Source organism: Bidens hawaiensis, unplaced genomic scaffold (genome assembly GCF_021521415.1).
Source record: "Bidens hawaiensis isolate Kalapana, Puna unplaced genomic scaffold, B.hawaiensis_p1.1 tig00056730_1, whole genome shotgun sequence".
Lineage (NCBI taxonomy): Eukaryota > Viridiplantae > Streptophyta > Magnoliopsida > Asterales > Asteraceae > Bidens > Bidens hawaiensis.
The window spans coordinates 14,461-35,068 of NW_027506367.1; the positions used below are offsets into that span (position 1 = coordinate 14,461).

Sequence of the window (20,608 nt, forward strand, 5' to 3'; positions counted from 1 at the left end):
GAAATTATGTCATCATATGCATTAAAAAGTCCACACTTGATTAGAAGTCTTGTTTCGATAATCATTGGAGGAATACTGGATCACACTAGTCTGTCCGACACACACGAACGTTGATGATAAAATAAATCGAAATAGAAACACGAATCACTAGTCCGAAAGTGGCAAACTAAAAATATAGTCATCTCGATAAAAAAATAAATAATAGAACACACAACGATAATACATATATTTATAATTGTGTATTGTTTTACGAGGTTATAACAATAGTATGCTGGAATATATATTTTATTTTTATCTACACTTAATGAGTTGGGATTAACATGTATTAACTAATAATTAGATTGGAATTAACATTTAATGTCATTAATTAACAAATTAAATGACCACCTAAATACCCCAACAAAGCTACAACCAAAACAAACTCCTTTCAAAACTCAATTTCTTTGTTGATTTAAATGTAATATTTTAACAATTCCATACATCATCTTAAGACACCATGTATCATGCTCACCATCATTAATTTGTTTTCTTTTTCTCTATTTGTTTATATGGCATATTATATTTATTACTAGCATCAAAGATGGAGAAGCCATTAAACTATTTTCATTTCCATAAAATTCAACATACACTTTGTTAAAACAAGTAAATATGTAAATGTAAAAATATCTAGATAAAATCCATACCTTGAAGTCAAAGACATAAAATACAATCTAACAAAAATCCAAACCACCCCACCCCCATGAATCTCGGATGAAATGACCACCCCCACTCCCATTGAATTGGTGCACCTATTCACTTCATCTTAATGATCACACCTTGATAAAAATAAGAAACAAGCTATTCCATATTTCGTTATATAAACAAATACTAGAGACAAGAACAACCGCACATCAAACATTAACACTCTTTCTTGGTAACCCACTAACCTTTATGGAAGAAATATCTATTCCTATATATATAGCATATGGCTTTCTAAAAACACACACTCATTTTACTTCTCTATCTCATCTTTCGGCTCTCCTACACAGCATACACATACATTCAACCTTCAAAACTTCAAGTACAAACAAAAACAAGATGCTAGGAGTCTTTGGTGAGGTTTAAAGCTACATTGGAAGCCTAGAACATCATTTAACCATATTTCTTTTGAAACCTAGCACTTGTAAGTTAAGCCTTTCTTGAACCTATGTTATATTTAGCTTATATATCATTTATGGGTCTTAAACACCCAAATAGTTAAGCATGTATAGAGTCTAATGTTAATTTTGTGTTAAACATACTTAAAGAGATACCTTTTATGTAACACTTGGTTAAAACACTTATGTATTAAAGTTTTGGTAAAACAATATTTTGTAAAAATACTACACAAACATATGTTATGAACATTCTTTAAAATTTGCATATATAAAATATGGATCATATTGAAAAATTTGGATAGTAGCCTAAACATATCTTAAAAACACTAACCATACTTAACTTTAAATATTGAATTTAATGGAGAAATTATAAATAACAAGTGTGGACTAGATATTTCATGAATGCCTTATGATTAAAATAAAAAAAATAGATAAAAGAAAAAGAAAGAAAAAGGACAAGCTAATAAAAGCAAGAACATGTCAAACACACAAAACGTGGATATTTAGAACTCAATAAGGTGATAACATGCACTCGATATGATTGAATCAATGCTTGGTAAAAACAGTAATAAAAATGCTTGTCTTATATGTCATATATTTGCCGATGTAAACAGAAATTTTAAACTTAAAATGTATTTGTAATGCTTAATATAAAAATATTTGTTAATAATATTATATTGTTATTGTATAAAAGCTGAGCCACACAATAAAATTATATGGAAGCATACCTAGTTAAAATAATGATTATGAACCTGTATATAATTGGAGATGTGTGAGCTTGTTAAAAGTATGCATTAATGTATATTTTGAAGAATAAAAAAATAGGTGAAATACGGCCTTGAAACCCTTAATTGTCAAAACATTAGACCTAAATTATTCATGCACGTTATAGGGCACCTGTAGGACGAGACTTGGAGTATATAATATCTAGCGCATTTGAGAATCAGGTGAGTCTCACGACCCCTTTTTAGTTAAACTGTTATGAAACTTTTGGGGGGGAATGCATGGAGAAACACATGTTCGGGAAGGAATAGAAACGCGGTCTCATTTTGTTACATGGGTTGGAAACAATAATGCACCGAAAGTCCCCTAGAATCTATGATCATTAACTATTGTAGACGTGGCCAATGTGGATAGTACTATTCGGGATTAACACACCCCACCCATGGTTAGTTGCACTAACATAGATTGGAGTCTAGTGGGTGATATTTGTCCAACATATGACTTGGATGTTATCGCATTAGAACATTTATAGGGGCACTCGTAGAACCGCTGTTAGGTTTTGATCATAGAGCTCATGGTATCTATTTGAGGATTTGTCTACATAAGACAATGTCGGTCGACTCGTTGAAGCACATATTTTAGATGTCATATAAACCTGTGAAACTCACCAACAATTTTGTTGACTTTTATACATGCATTCTCAGGTAATTGAAGCTTTGGAAACGCACATGGAGTCACACGCATTAGGATGCATTTTGAGAGTTTTCATCTTATAGCCTCTAGGATGTAGGCCATATTTTAAAAACTCTATAATTGTGAAACTCATCATTATCTAAGACTCATGGTTTGTAAAATATTTTGAAACAACTGCGATGTAATCTTTTGGGACATGATTTTGCGATGTATATTAAATCTTTTATTAAAACAAATCATTAGACTTTGTTCAATATAAACAGTGACTATGATCCATGACGTCATCACACCCTCGCGTGTCCACCGTCGGCGAGGGTGTGACAGATTGGTATCAGAGCCATTGGTTATAGCGAACTAAGTCTGCATGAGTAGGTCAAAGCTATATCCACGGCTCACGGCACAAGCATTTTCATTGCATCGTATGACTCATACATATCCTGTTAATATTAGTATCATTATTATAAGAATATTGTTGTTACGACAATGTCGTCAACCTCACACTTAACAACGAACTCTAGTGAGACTGAGGGAACGGGCGAGCACCTTTCGGAGCCGTTAGAGGTGTCGGTGGATGAGTCACATTCAAAGTATGAAGATTCCTTTGAGGAGACGGAAGATCTTAGCATTGGTCCCGACGGTCAGCCAGAAGAGACTCCACCACCTGCTATTGTACCTGAGGAGCACGTGGCAGATAAATCTGCTTTAGTTGAGACTTCCGCTATACTGACATTTGTGCCGGTGGAACTTACACCATTATCCCCACCACATACTACGAAAGATAATTTGGTTTCGCGTAGCAAGAGGCCGATGACTTTGATGAACGACCCTGCTGACTATATCCATGTCCCAGTACCTAAAAAGCATAGAGTATTCCCTAGGAAATGGGCATTCGTACGGGGTGTTGTCTAGGATTGGCATGCTGTGGAGGGTGATCCCCCTGCATTGGAAGTTGGTGAGTCTTCCCGACCACCCCTACCTATTACTGGAGAGCCGATAGAGGCTATTCCCCTATTGATAGCACGTGGCCTCCGTCAAGACTACCAGATCGAAGCACTCAGATCAGATGTTGAAGAGATTAGAGAGGTTGGTCACGAGATGCAGAATATTCATGGTCACTTACAGCTACTAGAGGAAGATGTTTCTCAAGAAAACCAGAATTTTAGTACAGTCCTTGCTCGTATTAATGAGGTAGAGAGTCAAGCCCGAGTAGCTTCAGATAAAGCACGAGAGGCAGAGCACAGAGCTGAGGTAGCCGAACACAAAGCAGAGGAGGCCGACTAGCGAGCTATGTTTGTTGAGCAGCAACTCGCCGAGAGTCGCAAGCGCATAGATTCCGCATTAGCCTTTGCTTCTTTGGGAGTTTATCTAGTGTCAGTTGTGTTGTCAACTAGAGTGTTAGGACAACCATCTAGTTAGATCTATGTGAGTGATTTTTGCTCACCTAGATATGTATGTAGGGAAATACTTGTATGGTAAGGGCGTTGTATTCCTACCCATTTTGGTTTTCTTTTAAAACTATGTAATAAGTTATTTCCAGCTATGTATATATATGTGTGTGTGTGTGTTTTACATTATTATGGATGTATTTCGTGGTTGTGCATTAACAATAATCAATTATATGTGTTGTCTTATTTCTTGTATTCTTGTGATTAGAAGAAATCCATGGCATAACCCAAGATAACCACCCGAAACAACCCAAGTAACAACATCACGAACATGGGGAACCCTGCTGATTCAGAGGCGATCGCTCAAATGGTTGCGCAGCAGGTGGCCACAGCCATAGCACAATACGAAGCTAATAGAAACGGGGATTCAGTTAGAGGCTATAGACCGTGTATTGATGGAGACCGTGCAGAAGGAGGAAATCCGATCATTGGGCGTTCATACAAGACTTTTCTAGCATGTAATCCAAGGAGCTTTCATGGAAACGAGGGTGTTATAGGACTTATCCATTGGATCAAAAAGATGGAGTCAGTGCTTGATATTAATGGTTGTGTTGTTGAACACAAGATAAAATTTGCTACTTGCACATTCACAGATGAAGTAATAGCATGGTGGAACATGCAAGTTGAAACTCGAGGCCTAGAAGCGGCTTATGCGATGTCGTGGGAAGATTTTAAAACCTTGTTGAAGGAAAAGTATTGTCCAAGGAACGAGCTTCAGAAGCTCGAAACTGAATTCTAGAATCTCACAATGGAAGTTGTTGAAGTGACTACCTATACCACCCGCCATGATGAGCTTGCTAGACTCGTGCGACACATAGTAACCCCCGAGTATAAACGGATTGAACGATACAAATAGGGTTTAGCACCTAAAATCGGTGGGATGGTGGCATCTGCAAGACCCACTACCAACCATAGTGTTGTTACCTTAGCCCACACACCCTTTCTGATGAGGCGGTTCGTATTGGGACATTGGTTGTAAAAGGTACTGGAGATAAGAACTCAGGAAATAAGAGAAAATGGGAGAATAAGTCAGGTGGAAAGGAACAAGAAATAGTGAAAGCTTATGTTATCGGTCAATCAGCAAAGAAACCATATGCTGGTCCAAATCTAAAGTGCAACAAGTATAATTTTCACCACAAGGGAACATGTGAAAGTTTTGCATGCCACATTTGTAAACAAGCCGGACACCTGGCCAAGAACTGCAGATCTGCTGGGAACAACACCACTACCCCACCAACAAACAATCATGGATGCTATGAGTGCGGAGCTACTGGACATTTCAAAAAGGACTGGCCAAAACTCAAGAATCAAATTATTGGGCCAGCTCGTGGAAGAGCGTTTTATTTAGGGGTGACAATGCCCGCCAAGATCCGAATGTTGTTACGGGTAAGTTCCTCACTAACGATCATTATGCTCCTATGTTATTTGACATGGGTGCGAATCGAAATTAAGAGTCACCTGAATTTAGACCATTAGTTGGAGTAAGATCAACCAAGTTAATTAAGTCCGGAGAGGTAATTCAAGGTTGTGCCTTACATCTATTGAAACATTCGTTTAATATAGATCTTTTACTCGTAGAACTTAAAGAAAACAAATACATACAAGTCCTATAGAAGCTGTATTAAACCGGTTAAGGTGCCTAAGAAATAGAAACGCGATCCTTAGTTTACTTGGGAACGAGAGGAGCAAACGAAATACACATAACCTCACTACTTTTAGAGACAAAAACTATTGATAGCTCTACCTAAAATTTTGGGACGAAATTTTTTAACGAGAGGAGAATGTGACACCCCGAAAAACAGGGTTATTGTCCGTACGACAATTAATAATAATTAAACTGAAAACATTCATGATAAGGCTGATTATAAGAAATTATGTCATCATATGCATTAAAAAGTCCACACTTGATTAGATGTCTTGTTTCGGTAATCATTGGAGGAATACTGGATCACACTAGTCTGTCCGACACACACGAACATTGGTGATAAAATATAGAAACATTAATCACCAGTCCGAAAGCGGCGAACTAAAAATATAGTCATCTCGATAAAAAAATGAATAATAGAACACACAACGATAATAAATATATTTATAATTATGTATTGTTTTACGAGGTTAAAACAATAGTATGCTGGAATATATATTTTATATGTATCTACACTTAATGAATTGGGACTAACATGTATTAACTAATAATTAGCTTGGAACTAACATTTAGTGTCATTAATTAACAAATTAATTAACCACCAAAATACAAAAGCTAAATAAACCCCTTTCAAATATCAATTTCTTTGTTGATTTAAATGTAATATTTTAACAATTCCATACATCATCTTAAGACACCTTGTATCATGCTCACTATCATTGTTTTGTTTTCTTTTTCTCTCTATTTGTTTATATGGCATATTATATTGATTACTGACATCAAAGATGGAGAAGCCATTAAACTATTTTCATTTCCACAAAATTCAACCTACACTTTGTTAAAACAAGTAAATATGTAAACGTAAAAATGTCTAGATAAAATCCATACCTTGAAGTCAAAGACATAAAATACAATCTAACAAAAATCCAAACCACCCCCACCCCCATGAATCTCGGCTAAAATGACCACCCCCACTCCCATTGAATTGGTGCACCAATTCAATTCATCTTAATGATCACACCATGATTAAAATAAGAAACAAGCTATTCCATATTTCATTATATAAACAAATATTAGAGACAAGGACAACCAGACATCAAACATTAACACTCTTTCTTGGTAACCCACTAACCTTTATGCAAGAAATATCTATTTCTATATATATAGCATGTGGTTCTAAAAAAACACACTCATTTTACTTCTCTATCTCATCTTTCGGCTCTTCTACACAGCATACACATACATTCCACCTTCAAAACTACAAGTACAAACAAAAACAAGATGCTAGGAGTCTTTGGTGAGGTTTAAAGCTACATTGGAAGCCTAGAACATCATTTAACCATATTTCTTTCTAAACCTAGCACTTGTAAGTGAAGTCTTTCTTGAACCTATGTTATATTTAGCTTATATATCATTTATTGTCTTAAAAACCCAAATAGTTAAGCATATATAGAGTCTAGGGTTAATTTTGTGTTAAACATACTTAAAGATATACCTTTTATGTAACACTTGGTTAAAACACTTATGTATTCAAGTTTTGGTAAAACAATATTTTGTAAAAATACTACAACGAACATACGTTATGAACATTCTTTAAATTTGCATATATAAAATATGGATCCTATTGAAACATTTGGATTAGTAGCCTAAACATATATCAAAAACACTAACCATACTTAACTTTGAATATTGAGTTTAATGTAGAAATTATAAATAACAAGTGTGGAGTAGATGTTTCATGAATGCCTTATGATTAAAATAAAAAAAAATAGATAAAAGAAAAAGAAAGAAAAAGGACAAGCTAATAAAAGCAAGAACATGTCAAACACACAAAAAGTGGATATTTAGAACTCAATAAGGTGATAACATGCACTCGATATGATTGAATCAATGCTTGGTAAAAACAGTAATAAAAATGCTTGTCTTATATGTCATATATTTGCCGATGTAAACAAAAATTTTAAACTTAAAATGTATTTGTAATGCTTAATATAAAAATATTTGTTAATAATATTATATTTTTATTGTATAAAAGCTGAGCCACACAATAAAATTATATGGAAGCATACCTAGTTAAAATAATGATTATGAACCTGTATATAATTGGAGATGTGTGAGCTTGTTAAAAGTATGCATTAATGTATGTTTTGAAGGATAAAAAAATAGGTGAAATACGGCCTTGAAACCCTTAAGTGTCGAAACATTAGACCTAAATTATTCTTGCACGTTATAGGGCACCTGTAGGACGAGACTTGGAGTATATAATATCTAGCGCATTTGAGAATCAGGTGAGTCTCACGACCCCTTTTTAGTTAAACTGTTATGAAACTTTTGGGGGGGAATGCATGGAGAAACACATGTTCGGGAACGAGTAGAAACGCGGTCTCATTTTGTTACATGGGTTGGAAACAATAATGCACCGAAAGTCCCCTAGAATCTATGATCATTAACTATTGTAGACGTGGCCAATGTAGATATTACTATTCAGGATTAACGCACCCCACCCGTGGTTAGTCGCACTAATTTAGATTGGAGGTCTAGCAGGTGATATTTTTTTAACAGATGACTTCGATGTTTTCACATTATAACATCAAGAGGGGCGCTCATAGAAACGCTGTAAGGTCTTGATCATAGAGCTCATGGTAACTATTTGAGGATTTGTCTACATTAGACAATGTCGGTTGACTTGTTGAAGCACATATTTTAGATTTCATAAAACCTGTGAAACTCACCAACAATTTTGTTGACTTTTTATACATGCATTCTCAGGTAATTGAAGCTTTGGAAACGCACATGGAGTCACACGCATTAGGATGCATTTTGAGAGTTTTCATCTTATAGCCTCTAGGATGTAGGCCATATTTTAAAAACTCTATAATTGTGAAACTCATCATTATCTAAGACTCATGGTTTGTAAAATATTTTGAAACAACTGCGATGTAATCTTTTGGGACATGATTTTGCGATGTATATTAAATCTTTTATTAAAACAAATCATTAGACTTTGTTCAATGTAAACAGTGACTATGATCCATGACGTCATCACACCCTTGCGTGTCCGCCGTCGGCGGGGGTGTGACATGTCAACGCTTTCTTGGAGTTGTATCTCCAACACTATGTTAGTGCGAATCTAAAGGATTGGGCAAAGCTCCTTGATATCGCAACGTTTTCCTATAATATGCAGAGGAGTGAAGCCATGTGGGAAAGTCCTTTTGAGCTGGTCACGGGGCGCCAGCCACTTACCCCAAATGCCTTAGCGGCATCTGACGATGGAAACAGTTCAGCTGCTTATAAAAGTCTGAATGAGTGGCATGAGCAGGCTGATTTAGCTCGAGCATCCCTCAACAAAGCAGCTAAGAAAATGAAGAAATGGGTCTACGAAAACGAAGGCTTGTGGAGTTTCAAGTAGGTGATCAGTCATGGTAAAACTCATACCAAATCCGTTCAAGTCCCTAAGGAAGGTGCACAAGGGACTAGTTCGTAAATACAAAGGCCCATTTCCGGTGGTTGCCCGAATTGGCAATGTTTCCTACCGTTTTCAACTACCGTCTAAGTTGAAGGATCATCCTATCTTCAATGTAAGTTTCCTCAAGCCTTATCACGCACACCTGGAAGACTTGGAACGTGGAGTATCTAAGCGGACACCAACCGCTGTTGTAACGTCGTTCGATCAGGCGGTTTCTGAGATTCTGTCCGATCGAACCGTGAGTCGTAGTGGTGTGCCAAAACACAAGGAGTACTTGGTCAAGTGGAAAGACTTGCCGGACACCGAAGCAAGTTGGGAGGCAGAGGATACGTTGTGGCAGTTCCGATACAAGATCAAGGAATACCATGAAGGAATACCAGCAGCTTCAAGCCCTTCAAGACGTAGAAAATATCTTGGATATTTTCTAAGGAAAAACTAGAAATTTCCATGTAAATATCAAAGATATTTTGTAATATTTTAATATTAGAAGGACCTACAATGGAACTCTCTATAACTAGAGGGAGAGTAGTATAAATACTTGCAATCAGCTCATTTGTAAATCACCTTTCAAGTTGCAATACAAAGCACTCTTTGTAAATCACTCTTGAGCTATCTAAGTTCCCTTAAGCAATCTTGTATTCCCTTTTCAGGTTGCTGAATCGTTGCTGCATTTTGGTGATCAAAGCTGATCTTAGAAGGTATCTAAGAGCCGCACGTGAGTCCAAGGATTAACTCCGTGACATATAGATTATAGATGGGTTAAAAAGTGAGAAAACTTTTTGTTATTTTGTGGTGGATTGGAGTCTAGATGGCGAGAAATTTGCAATGGGTAGTTGGGAACTGGGAAAGAGTTCAGAAACTATAAATGGGTTAAAAAGTGAAGAAAACTTTTTTGTGTACGAAGGTGTATATGAATCATTAATGTTTATTAGTGGGGTTGCTATGGATAAAAAAAATATAACAAATGTCCGGGAAGGAATTGTTTGGAATGATTTATTTACTCATTATAATTTTTTTTTTTGGGTTTTCTTACCGACAGAATACGAAAACAGTGTTATAATTATTTCGTAGGCACATCACGTAGGTTTTTACTAGTTGAATAAAATATATATTATGATTAGTTTTCATTGTATTTAAAACAACTTTTGATTTAGAAAATCCTACTTTAAATATAAAAGAAGTTCCCTACTGTATGAGTAAAGAATTTTTTTTTAAATAAATTTTGGTAATTTTATTATGTTTTCTTGAATTAAATAGGATTATATTTCTTATTGACAAGTTTTATTAAAATAAATTATACTATACTATATATTAAAGCAACGATTTTGCTATAGTACACTTTTGTCCTACGTTTTTAGTCCTATGTTTTTTTAAGAAAATTTGCTTTGGCCCTTTGTTATTTTTATATTACATTAAAAATTGTTTTGGAAGTAGAGCGTGCCACCATTGTTGTTCGGAGACGACAGTATAAAAGAGAGAAGCAGATATTGTTCCGTTGAAATTAGAGAGTCCTCCGGTTCCAGTCAGTGGCGGAGCCACATTACTCCCATCGGGTTCGGCCGAACCCGGTATTTTTTCGATTTTATATATAACCTATAGTGCCGAATTAACGAGCGAACTCGTTCGTTTTCGGCGACCGAACCCAATATCGTTCTAAAAAAATATATTCGAACCCATTGTTTGTGAAAAATTTTGTTATATTCTTTTAGTAATGAATATTCTTTTTATAAAGAAAGCTTTTAAAATAACTATATAAATTTTATTAAAAAACATCAGACCAATAATAATCCATATATAGATTTTTAAAAAGCCCAAAATTACGCATATAATGGGTCAATAAACCAAACCCAACTAACATTTTTAGACATAATACCTAAATAATAAACAAACAAACAAACAAAAACATCGGCTATCGCCTCAGCAACCAATCAACCTCTTTCTGTCGACCAAACGACCATTGCCTCATCGCCTTTGCCGGTTCACCTCAAGGTTTCAACGATCGCCAACAACCAATATCCGATGGTCTATCGTTTGTGATATGTTTTTTTCAATGAAGCATGTGAAGATGGATTTGCGTAATTAGTTGGATGACAATTATATGAATGGTGCTTGTATTTGTTGTATTAAAAATAAGTTCTTTTTTAAAGTCACGATTGAAGATATCGTCAGTGACCCAGCACCCAAAGCACTCTTCGAGGTCATGGAATGTCTCATTTTTTGGTAAAACATAAAACACATAGAGAATTATGATATGTAATATCTTTTTATTTAATATGACTTTTTTAATTTATTGATTGTTAACGATATATTTTTGTTATGATACTGATATTGTATTATTTATCGGACCCGATGATCGACCCGACCCGACCCATTCAGGCCAGAAAACTTTGACGCTGGAAAAAAATCAAACACCAAAAAATTTCCGAACCTATAAGTAAAAATTTCTGGCTCCGCCACCGGATTCCAATGATGCACCTATACAAGAGAAGATGCCAGCCTTAAACCAAGAAAACAAAGGATCGAGTAGACACAGGAAGCAAGCATGAAGGATTAAACTAATATGTTGTGATGTCACACTTCCTCATGAATTATATATGGCAGGTACTACACACTACGTTAAACTTTATTTATAGCGTGTTAAATTTCTTTTATGTGGTTAAGAATTTAACAAGTCTTATGTGATAGATATAGGATCAGGATTATTTGACAATATTTTGGGAATTAAGAACTACACGAATCATTTTGAATCACAAAAAACTCAAAAATAAAAAAAATCATAAAACAAAAAAAACACAAAAATAAAAAAAAACCAAAATTCTTATATTTCATTCCAGTTTCATAAAAAAACCACAAAAAAAAATTCTCGGTTTTAACAAAATTATACATATATGTATAATACGTACATATATGTACACACATGTTTTTTTCTTATACACATATGTAAAATTTAAGATAAATGATAATGTACATATGTGTATAGGTATAATACGAATTAATTAAAAAAAATTTGTGTTTTTTTTATGAAACCGGAAAAAAATATAAGAATTTTGGTTTTTTTACTTTTTTAAAATTTTCGTTTTTTTTTTGTTTTATAATTTTTTTAAATATTTTTAGAGGTTTTTTTTAGTGGTTCATTCTATATTTCCCCTATATATATATATGCTAGGGGAGGGATATTTTGAGAACCATGTTGAGTTTTAAGAACTTAAGAACTTGATTCTAGGCCACACATTTAATTAGGTGGATTGGAATATGTGGTTGAGATTAAATCTGACAAAAAAGTTTTACACTAACTTTTACGTCCGTTACACATGTGTAAAAAGTCGGCTTGGTGCGTAAAAAATTCTGTAATTTTTTTATGTGTATGTAACTTACATATATTACGCATGTGTAAAAAAAATTCGAAAAAAAAATCGTTACACTGAGTTCTTTCGAGTTCTTAAAACTCAAAGGGGTTCTCATTTGAAATCTCCTCTATATAGGCTAAGTATAAAATAAAAACTCACTTGAGTTGTGAAAACTCTAGAAACTCATTCTCAACCACATGTTTCTAATTAATGTTTAAATTTTGTGGTACACAATTAAAGTTAATAAAAAATGTAAATATAAATATAACTTTTTCTCTCTCCTGAAACACATATATAAAAATTAGTAAAAAAATGTTAAAAAATAGCAAAACATTTTTTTTTATGTTTTGTATTAAATGTTACAACACATATTACATGTAAAAAAAACGATGTTACATAGAGTTTTCGCGGGTTTTCACAACTCAAATGGGTTTTCATTTTAACCTTATCCTACATACACACATATATATATATATATATATCTTATATTTATTTCAGGCTCAGCTAAGTGGGATCCATAGAAAAAAAGGCATACTAAGAGTAACTAGTGTGAATAGCAGACCGTCTCATTCAATGGCTGGCTTCTACACTTTTGATTTACACTATCAGTTTTTTTAAACAAAAAAGGAAGGCTAAGCAGATAAAAGGAGAGTAGCTTGCAAATTGTTCTACTATTGGCATCGAACCAGATGTACACCTAATGCCCGATCGAAGGTGTGTATATGTGTGTGAATAGATGCTTATGTTTTCATTTTTGTGAGTGTGAGATTGTTAACACTAACTTTGGTTGTAATCTGTATTTGATTTAAGTTTCACACGAATGATTGATATTTACGCTTGTGTTGATGAAATTCAAGATATTTTTTTTTTTTTTAAAGTTTTATATAATTTACTATAAAACGATTACAATAAAGTGGCAGGCAAACGGGCAACAAGCTGCGCCGCAACCCCCTTTTGAACAAAGATATGTATATGTTCATAGTTATTATAAGATATATGTTATGGACGCATCCTCCAAAGTCCAAACCATATTATGTCTTTTTGTTGATGCCATTTTATGTTTTGGATATGGTGTAAAACTTCGTTCATGGTTTTGGTGACTTTTGGGATCGTGAACACTGCATAATGGACATGGTTTACTAAAGGCTTCAAACAGAAATAATATGATTATGAGACACACATTGATGACAACATCTAACCTGAGAGTATTCACAAACTGAAACGGGGTTGTTTGGTGTTAGTTGACCATATAACCCGTTTCGACCCAACCCATTTGCCATCCCCTAATACTATCAAACCAATAAAAAGTTCAGATGAGACAATATAATTTAATTGAGTTATTGAAGGCTCTGACTGACCTGACTAACACTCTCCAACGAGAGTTGTCTAATATGTTGTTTGACCTTTAAAAGTCAAACTTTAAAAATACCCTATAAACAATAAAATCAATATGAAAACAACAACACGTGATTGCAGAGAATAAGGATTAAAGATTATCTTGCTTCAAGCCATAATCCCCAAATTTAAAAGGCAACCACATAAATATAGTACACGGCTAATTTATTGAGATTTGTAATATTTCTTCACACTTGTACAGAATGATACAAATAACGATTATTCCCATCAAAATTAGGGGCTCAAGTCAAAATATCGTTATAGCATGAAGCCATAAAATAGGTCAAAATGATAAGAAAAACATATATAGGTGATCTACTTTGTATCCCTTTCAAACCGAAATGGCACGGCCTTTTCCAAGATTAAGACGCTAGTGCGATTCCAAATATTTGGCATCGTTGGAAGCCTGACAAGTCTTTCAAAAATATCCATGTCTTCAGGGACAACATGACAAATGAGCATGTACGTTTTCTTCCACTCTGGGTGATCTGCGAGACTAACAAAAAATTCAGGACCCGAGCCAATCCACACAACCGATCCTCTTCGAATGACTAAGTATTTCTCTGATGATAGTTTCTTAAAGCTAACGCCTTCATCTTTGAGTGTCCCTTGAATAAGTCCGTATGGCGGACCAAAAGAAGCCTAAACATATACACAGATCTATTTAGTTACAAAGATAACAAAAAAATGAACACATTTGACTTTTTAAGGTCAAACATGTTGACTTTTCAAGGTCACACACAAATAGAAATTATCCAACAAAACATATGTTTTAAAATACTCTAACCTTGTGCAGGTGATGTCCTTTTGAGTCCCATAGTTTACCACGGCCCTCTGCTCGATAGAATTCACAGCCAATGCAGTGGCTTGTGGTCATCAGTTCAAGAATATATAAGCAGGTTTGCGGAGCGCAATCGGGGAGAAGCTGAAGGCATTTTTAGTATAAATTTAGAGCATGTTTGGAATCGAGTGTTTGACAATTATAAAAGTTTTTTATGTTACCTTTTTGATAATGTTAAAAAACTGTTTTCTAAAAGCCACAAATCATCGTGACTTTTTAAAAAAAGCCATTAAAGGGAATATAAAATGATAAAACGCATAATTTTTGTTTGAGATTATTACTTTTATTCGCGCGGTTCCGTAATCTGTCGTCACCTTCACAATAGCCTGAGAAAAGGAAAATGATTTGAGCATATATTTGTTTACACTAGTTACGTAATGTACACATATGTACATTATCATTTACCTTAAATTATACATACGTGTATTGGAAAAAAACATAACATATGTGTACATATATGTACATATTATGTACTTGTAAATAGTTTATTACTTATTATGTAAAGGAAATAATATGTCTTACACATTTAACTTTTTTTTCTTTTATTTAGTTTTTTAAGTTAAACCATAATGAGATTATTAATGAAGAGCTAGTTAAAAACACATTGCTCTGCGTGGTAGTGACATGACATGACGTTATGTATTTTTTAGTTAAACAAACAATACATAGTATAAGGATCACAGTTTTACCTCTACGTTTCCAAAGACAAAGCCTGACGTCCAGATCTCGTCTTCCAATTCTTGCCAAATGAGATCCAACATATACCTTTGCTTCCTCAACCAACACTATAAAAATAATCAACTTTCAAAATTCTATGCACAATAACAAGAGGTGTATTGCATATATGCAATAATGTGTGTTGTATATGTGCAATATTGTTGTATTATATGCAAAATAAAATTAAAAAAGTCGATGTAGTGTATATGTGCAATAGTGTTGTATTACATATATACAATAGTGTGTATTACAAATATGGGCAATAGGTGTTGTGTCATTATGCAATACAACACTATTGCATATATGAAATACACACTACTGTATGTGTGCATTAAATCGACTTTTTTTTATATATTTTTTATATTTTTTTTTCTGATGAAAGAATAATACCATATAAGAAAGCTGAAAGAAAAAAAAGTTATAAAATATTTTTTTTAAAAATTATATTTATTATTTCTCTTTTTAAGAAGATTTGTCTCCCGATCTCACCGCGCATCTAGTACACAGTCTACACCCATAAAAATAATAAATAACTAAAAAAGCTCGCTTTATAATTTATATGCATGAGGCCAGACAATCAGTTTTTGTTTTGGTTCATTTATCATCTGGATTTTGTTTGTTGGTTTCATGTATCCATGTCTAGTTGTTCCAAAGTTTAAAGTAAGGTTAATTCCAATATTGTGTGTAAGGTTACAGAACTGTCATAAAACAATATTAATTCATACCTCACCATATCTGTCACATAAACATGGACCCTGACCGTTGTTATTAATGCAGGTTGCTCTACAAGCGTTGCAACAACCATTTGCGGATTCAAACCTTAGAGGGTTACCACATTCAGAACACGTCCCCACAATTGCATCCCTTCTAAACCTTGACAGCAGTCATCAGACTCCGGTTGTTCTCCCGGGAAGTAATCGCCGGAAACCGATGCGTACACGCCTTCATCAGATCTCAAAACCGCACAAATCAGCAAATAGCCAACTAAACAGATCACAAAACAGAGAGCAGAAAACAATTTAACTTGGGCACGGCTCATTTTCGGTGACGACTGGAACTAATTAGTTGGTGAGTGATTAGTTTTAAAAAAATTTAGTTTGGATTTGAGTTTGAGTTTGACAAATATTATATAAATAGCTTTTCACACACTTTGGTTGGTGGATTGAAGATTCGGAAGGAAAAGGAATATATAATAAGGCAAAAATGAAAGGAAGTAAATTTTATGCATGCTTAAGTTGGCGAAGGATACAACTTTTTGATCAAGTCAAAACAAGCCATGTGCTTAGAACGCCATTGCATTCTGTTCGTTTGGGTTTGACTTTGGCGTAGCTTTATAATTTGGATGAGCTGAATTGTTATATGGAGGGGTAATATGTTGGTATGACTCCTTTAGTTTGGCCGATACAATATTACAATGGATTATAAGGTCATGTGTTGTGGATGTGCCTGCAATCAACGTCACATGGGCATGACGGAGCATGCTACATCACGCCGGACAATTTTTATGAGGCGCCATAGGTGGGGAGAGCCACCCCAAATTAACAATGCTATCAAAGAAAATGGTGGATCAACCCCACAAACAACCAAATGAATTAATTGTGTAAATCAATCAGAAAGATCCACTTCACCTTACTTTACCATCTTTTTTCAAAAAGATCCATCTACGGAAACCGAAACCCGAAACACTCGGCTCAAAGAGACCACAAGTCACAACCAAGTACATCAGGACCCATGTATATATTGGAATTAAAATATTTCTCAATATATTTTCCTTATTTTGGTTATGACATGTTTCTTACTTTTCAAGTTTCTTTTATTAAAAACTTGTGTATTCGTTCCTTACGAATTATAAAAAAAAAACAAACCAAATTTCAGTTTTTACACGGTATCAAAGAGCCTATCCTATTTATCATTAGGGTTTGTTCTGCAACCGATGCAACGAATTTCACAATTGACTTCTTGTTCATGGCCCACAAAATGGCTTAAAAGAAACCCATAATAAGACATAAGTGCTTGCAATCTGTTCCCTTATTCGTGGTTCAATTCGATTAAAGAGGGCTGACTAGTCACGTTTTATTCGAGGTTCTACTGCTCGATATCTTGGGTCTTGGAACTATGATGTTTGCCAATTTATTTCAAGGTCTTTGTATCCACATCGATACTGATGCCGAATCCATCCATATTTGTGACATTCGTGACAAACCGGTTACACAATAGCATTCACACATCGAATAAGCGATTAACCGCTTATTGCGTAACAAACGAACGATTAACCAAACGGGTCTGGTTATGACCCAGATATCCCGGGGGGGCATCTATAAGTGATACATGTCTATTATAAGCAAACATATTGATATTAAGGTCTTAGTATGATAGCAAACTAGTTAAACGAAAACATAATCGTTTAACTACCCGCTATGGATTTTAATGCGAAAGATAGCTCCAAAACAAGCATTGTATCATCTGTTAAGCCGAAAAAGATTTACCAAACACTTGTTGGGGATGTTTTAAGCGATCCATGAGAATATTTTTTATATTTACGAACAAATAGTAGGTTTTTCTAAATTTACACATAAATGGCCGAAAAAGACTCGTTTTCGCGTTGTTTGTCGTACCCGATATATTTTTTTTGCCAAAAACCGAACCCGAAATAAACTTGGACTCGGGATTTCATGTTCGGGCACGCAAAACGAGACTAATGGGCCAAAATTAGGCTCAAAGGGAGCCCAACAAGCCCAGCCCGCCAAAGTGGACTTTTCCACCCTTAAGTTTTCTTTATTTATAAAACATTAACCTAGATATTTTTCACTTCATCTTTTTACATGATCTGCTCATCCAAGTTCAGGTTTCTTCCAAACCCCATAAACCCTAAGGTAAGTATTAACTTTTGATCCAGTTCTAGCATGTTTAAACAAGTTTAATAACATATAAACATAGTTTGATTACCAAAAATCACTTCTAACCATGCAAAAACTCTAAAAATTGTAAAAAAAAAACATGTTTTGATCCTACACATGGTTAGGAACTTGGTTTGATAAGTTTTTTTGGCCATAAACACGGATTAGAGGGTTTAAACGACGTTCTTACGGTTCAAAAGTTCGGTTTAGAACCCTAACCGAAACCCTAACTTTCATGGCTGGTCTCTTGATGATACATGCTTGGTTTGTGATATAGGATCTGTAGTTATCTTGTATAGAAACACGAGAACCCGGAAATTTGATTAAGAGAGCGAAAACGGGCGAAAACCGCAAAGGTAATGCCGAAAAGTTCGATTACGAGCTATTTAGGTTTAGGTTGTTATGTGCATATTTTTAGCTCATGAAATTTCTCAGAGACATCAGGGACCATATCATTGAGTCCCTGTCCAAATTTGGTAATTTTTCGACCATCCGAGAATATTTGGCGAATTTATTACCGAATTGGGACGTTTATTTAGGAAAAATAGTTAAAATGCTTGAATAATTATGAAATTTTGTGGGAAACTCATATATTTTTTATTATGATCACATATGAAATTTGGGGTCATTTGGAAAATCCTAGGTATGTTTTGTGCATTTGCGTTCATTCGGATTTCATAGTCATTTTCGGCTTGAAAATGGCATTTGGCAAGATTGTTAGTTTCTGGAATTGCTACAAGTTATTTTAGGAAGTGTTTTGGTCACTCAGGAAATTTGGTGGATTTTTCGGAAATCATTTGATATAAACGGATGATTTTTGGCTAATTATAGCATATAAAATGATTTTTTATAAAATTATAAATCAGTAAATAATTCCAGAAATATTTTTATAAAAATCTACATATTTTATTTAATAATTTTCTAAATTTTCATGATCTAATGATTAACGGATAATTAATTGTGCTAATTTGAAGATTAAATAGATTTAATTATGACGAAGACCGACAAGTTCGTGATTGACGAACCTGCTAGAATATTAGAACATCAAGAGTGATTAAAAAACATATTTTTGGATTAATTATATAAAAAAAAACTTTTTGTGAGAAATCCGGACAATTTGGATAGATTGTGTGCGTTTTTCTACAAATCGAACTGAATAAACGGAAACGAGTTCTGTAGCAAATCCATACCCCTAATAAATGATCTTTCTTTATAACTTAATCATTTTTTCAACCAACATGTTTACCCAAGTTTACTTCCCCATAACTATTTTCCAAACGCATAAACGAGCAACTTGGCCCAGCCGGTGAAACAGGGAAACTGAGCCAAGTTCGATTTTAAACATCAGACATTGAACAACATCAGAATCTAAACCTACTGACACTTTCTGGGTGTTATAGCCACACCCAAACTAGCTATACGGCCCAGATTAGTATAAAGATTATAATAATATTAAAATATTAATATTATTATAATATTAGCTATAGGGACTAAGTAATAGCAATGGAAACGGACCTCGAGCTGACGTCGCACTGAGTGCCGACAAAACCGTGAGTTTCATGACCCCTCTTTTCAAACTGTTTACGAAATTTTTTTTTGGTGAAAAGCATATTTATATACATTATCTACTTGGAAACGGTTCAGGATATGAATTATCTGAACGTTTACATACAAAAAGTCCCTACAAACATAAAGATTGATTGCATGCGAATGAATGGTGAATAGTATTCTTGAATGACAAATTAAGTGAATATGGTATGAATACCAAAACATAATGAAATTACACGTGACAACAAGTTTATACAAATATGTTGTGTACTTTTAAAAATAACGTGGTCTATAACGGCCATGGGTGAATAACGTAGTCTGTAACGACCATGAGTGAATAACGTGGTCTGTAACGGCCATGGGTGAATAACGTGGTATGTGATGACCATGGGGCTATTGTGGGCGAAAGGGGGCCACAATAGTACCAAACTAAAGTTGAGTGTGGCCTATGAGCCAAGTTCTGCTACAACTTATAAACTAAAGTTGAGTATGGCCTATGAGCCAAGTTCTACTGCAACTTATAAACTAGAGTTAAGTATGGCCTATGAGCCAAGTTCTGCTGCAACTTATAAACCAAAGTTGAGTATGGCCTATGAGCCAAGTTCTGCTGCAACTTAATAAACTAAAGTTGAGTATGGCCTATAAGCCAAGTTCTGCTGCAACTAAACAAACTAACTTGATTATGACATGAATGTTAAGAAAATAATGTGATTATGCGTATTGTGGGCGGATGGGGACCCACAGTGTTTGGTGAT

At 34.4% G+C, this 20,608-nt stretch overlaps 1 protein-coding gene across 1 annotated transcript; it reads left to right on the forward strand.

Annotated features, from left to right (window-relative positions):
- Positions 1 to 9,061: 9,061 nt before the first annotated feature.
- LOC143617654 (uncharacterized) lies at positions 9,062 to 9,547 on the forward strand. Its single transcript, XM_077090143.1, has one exon. The coding sequence runs from the start codon at positions 9,062 to 9,064 to the stop codon at positions 9,545 to 9,547; it is 486 nt and encodes a 161-aa protein (XP_076946258.1).
- Positions 9,548 to 20,608: the final 11,061 nt, after the last annotated feature.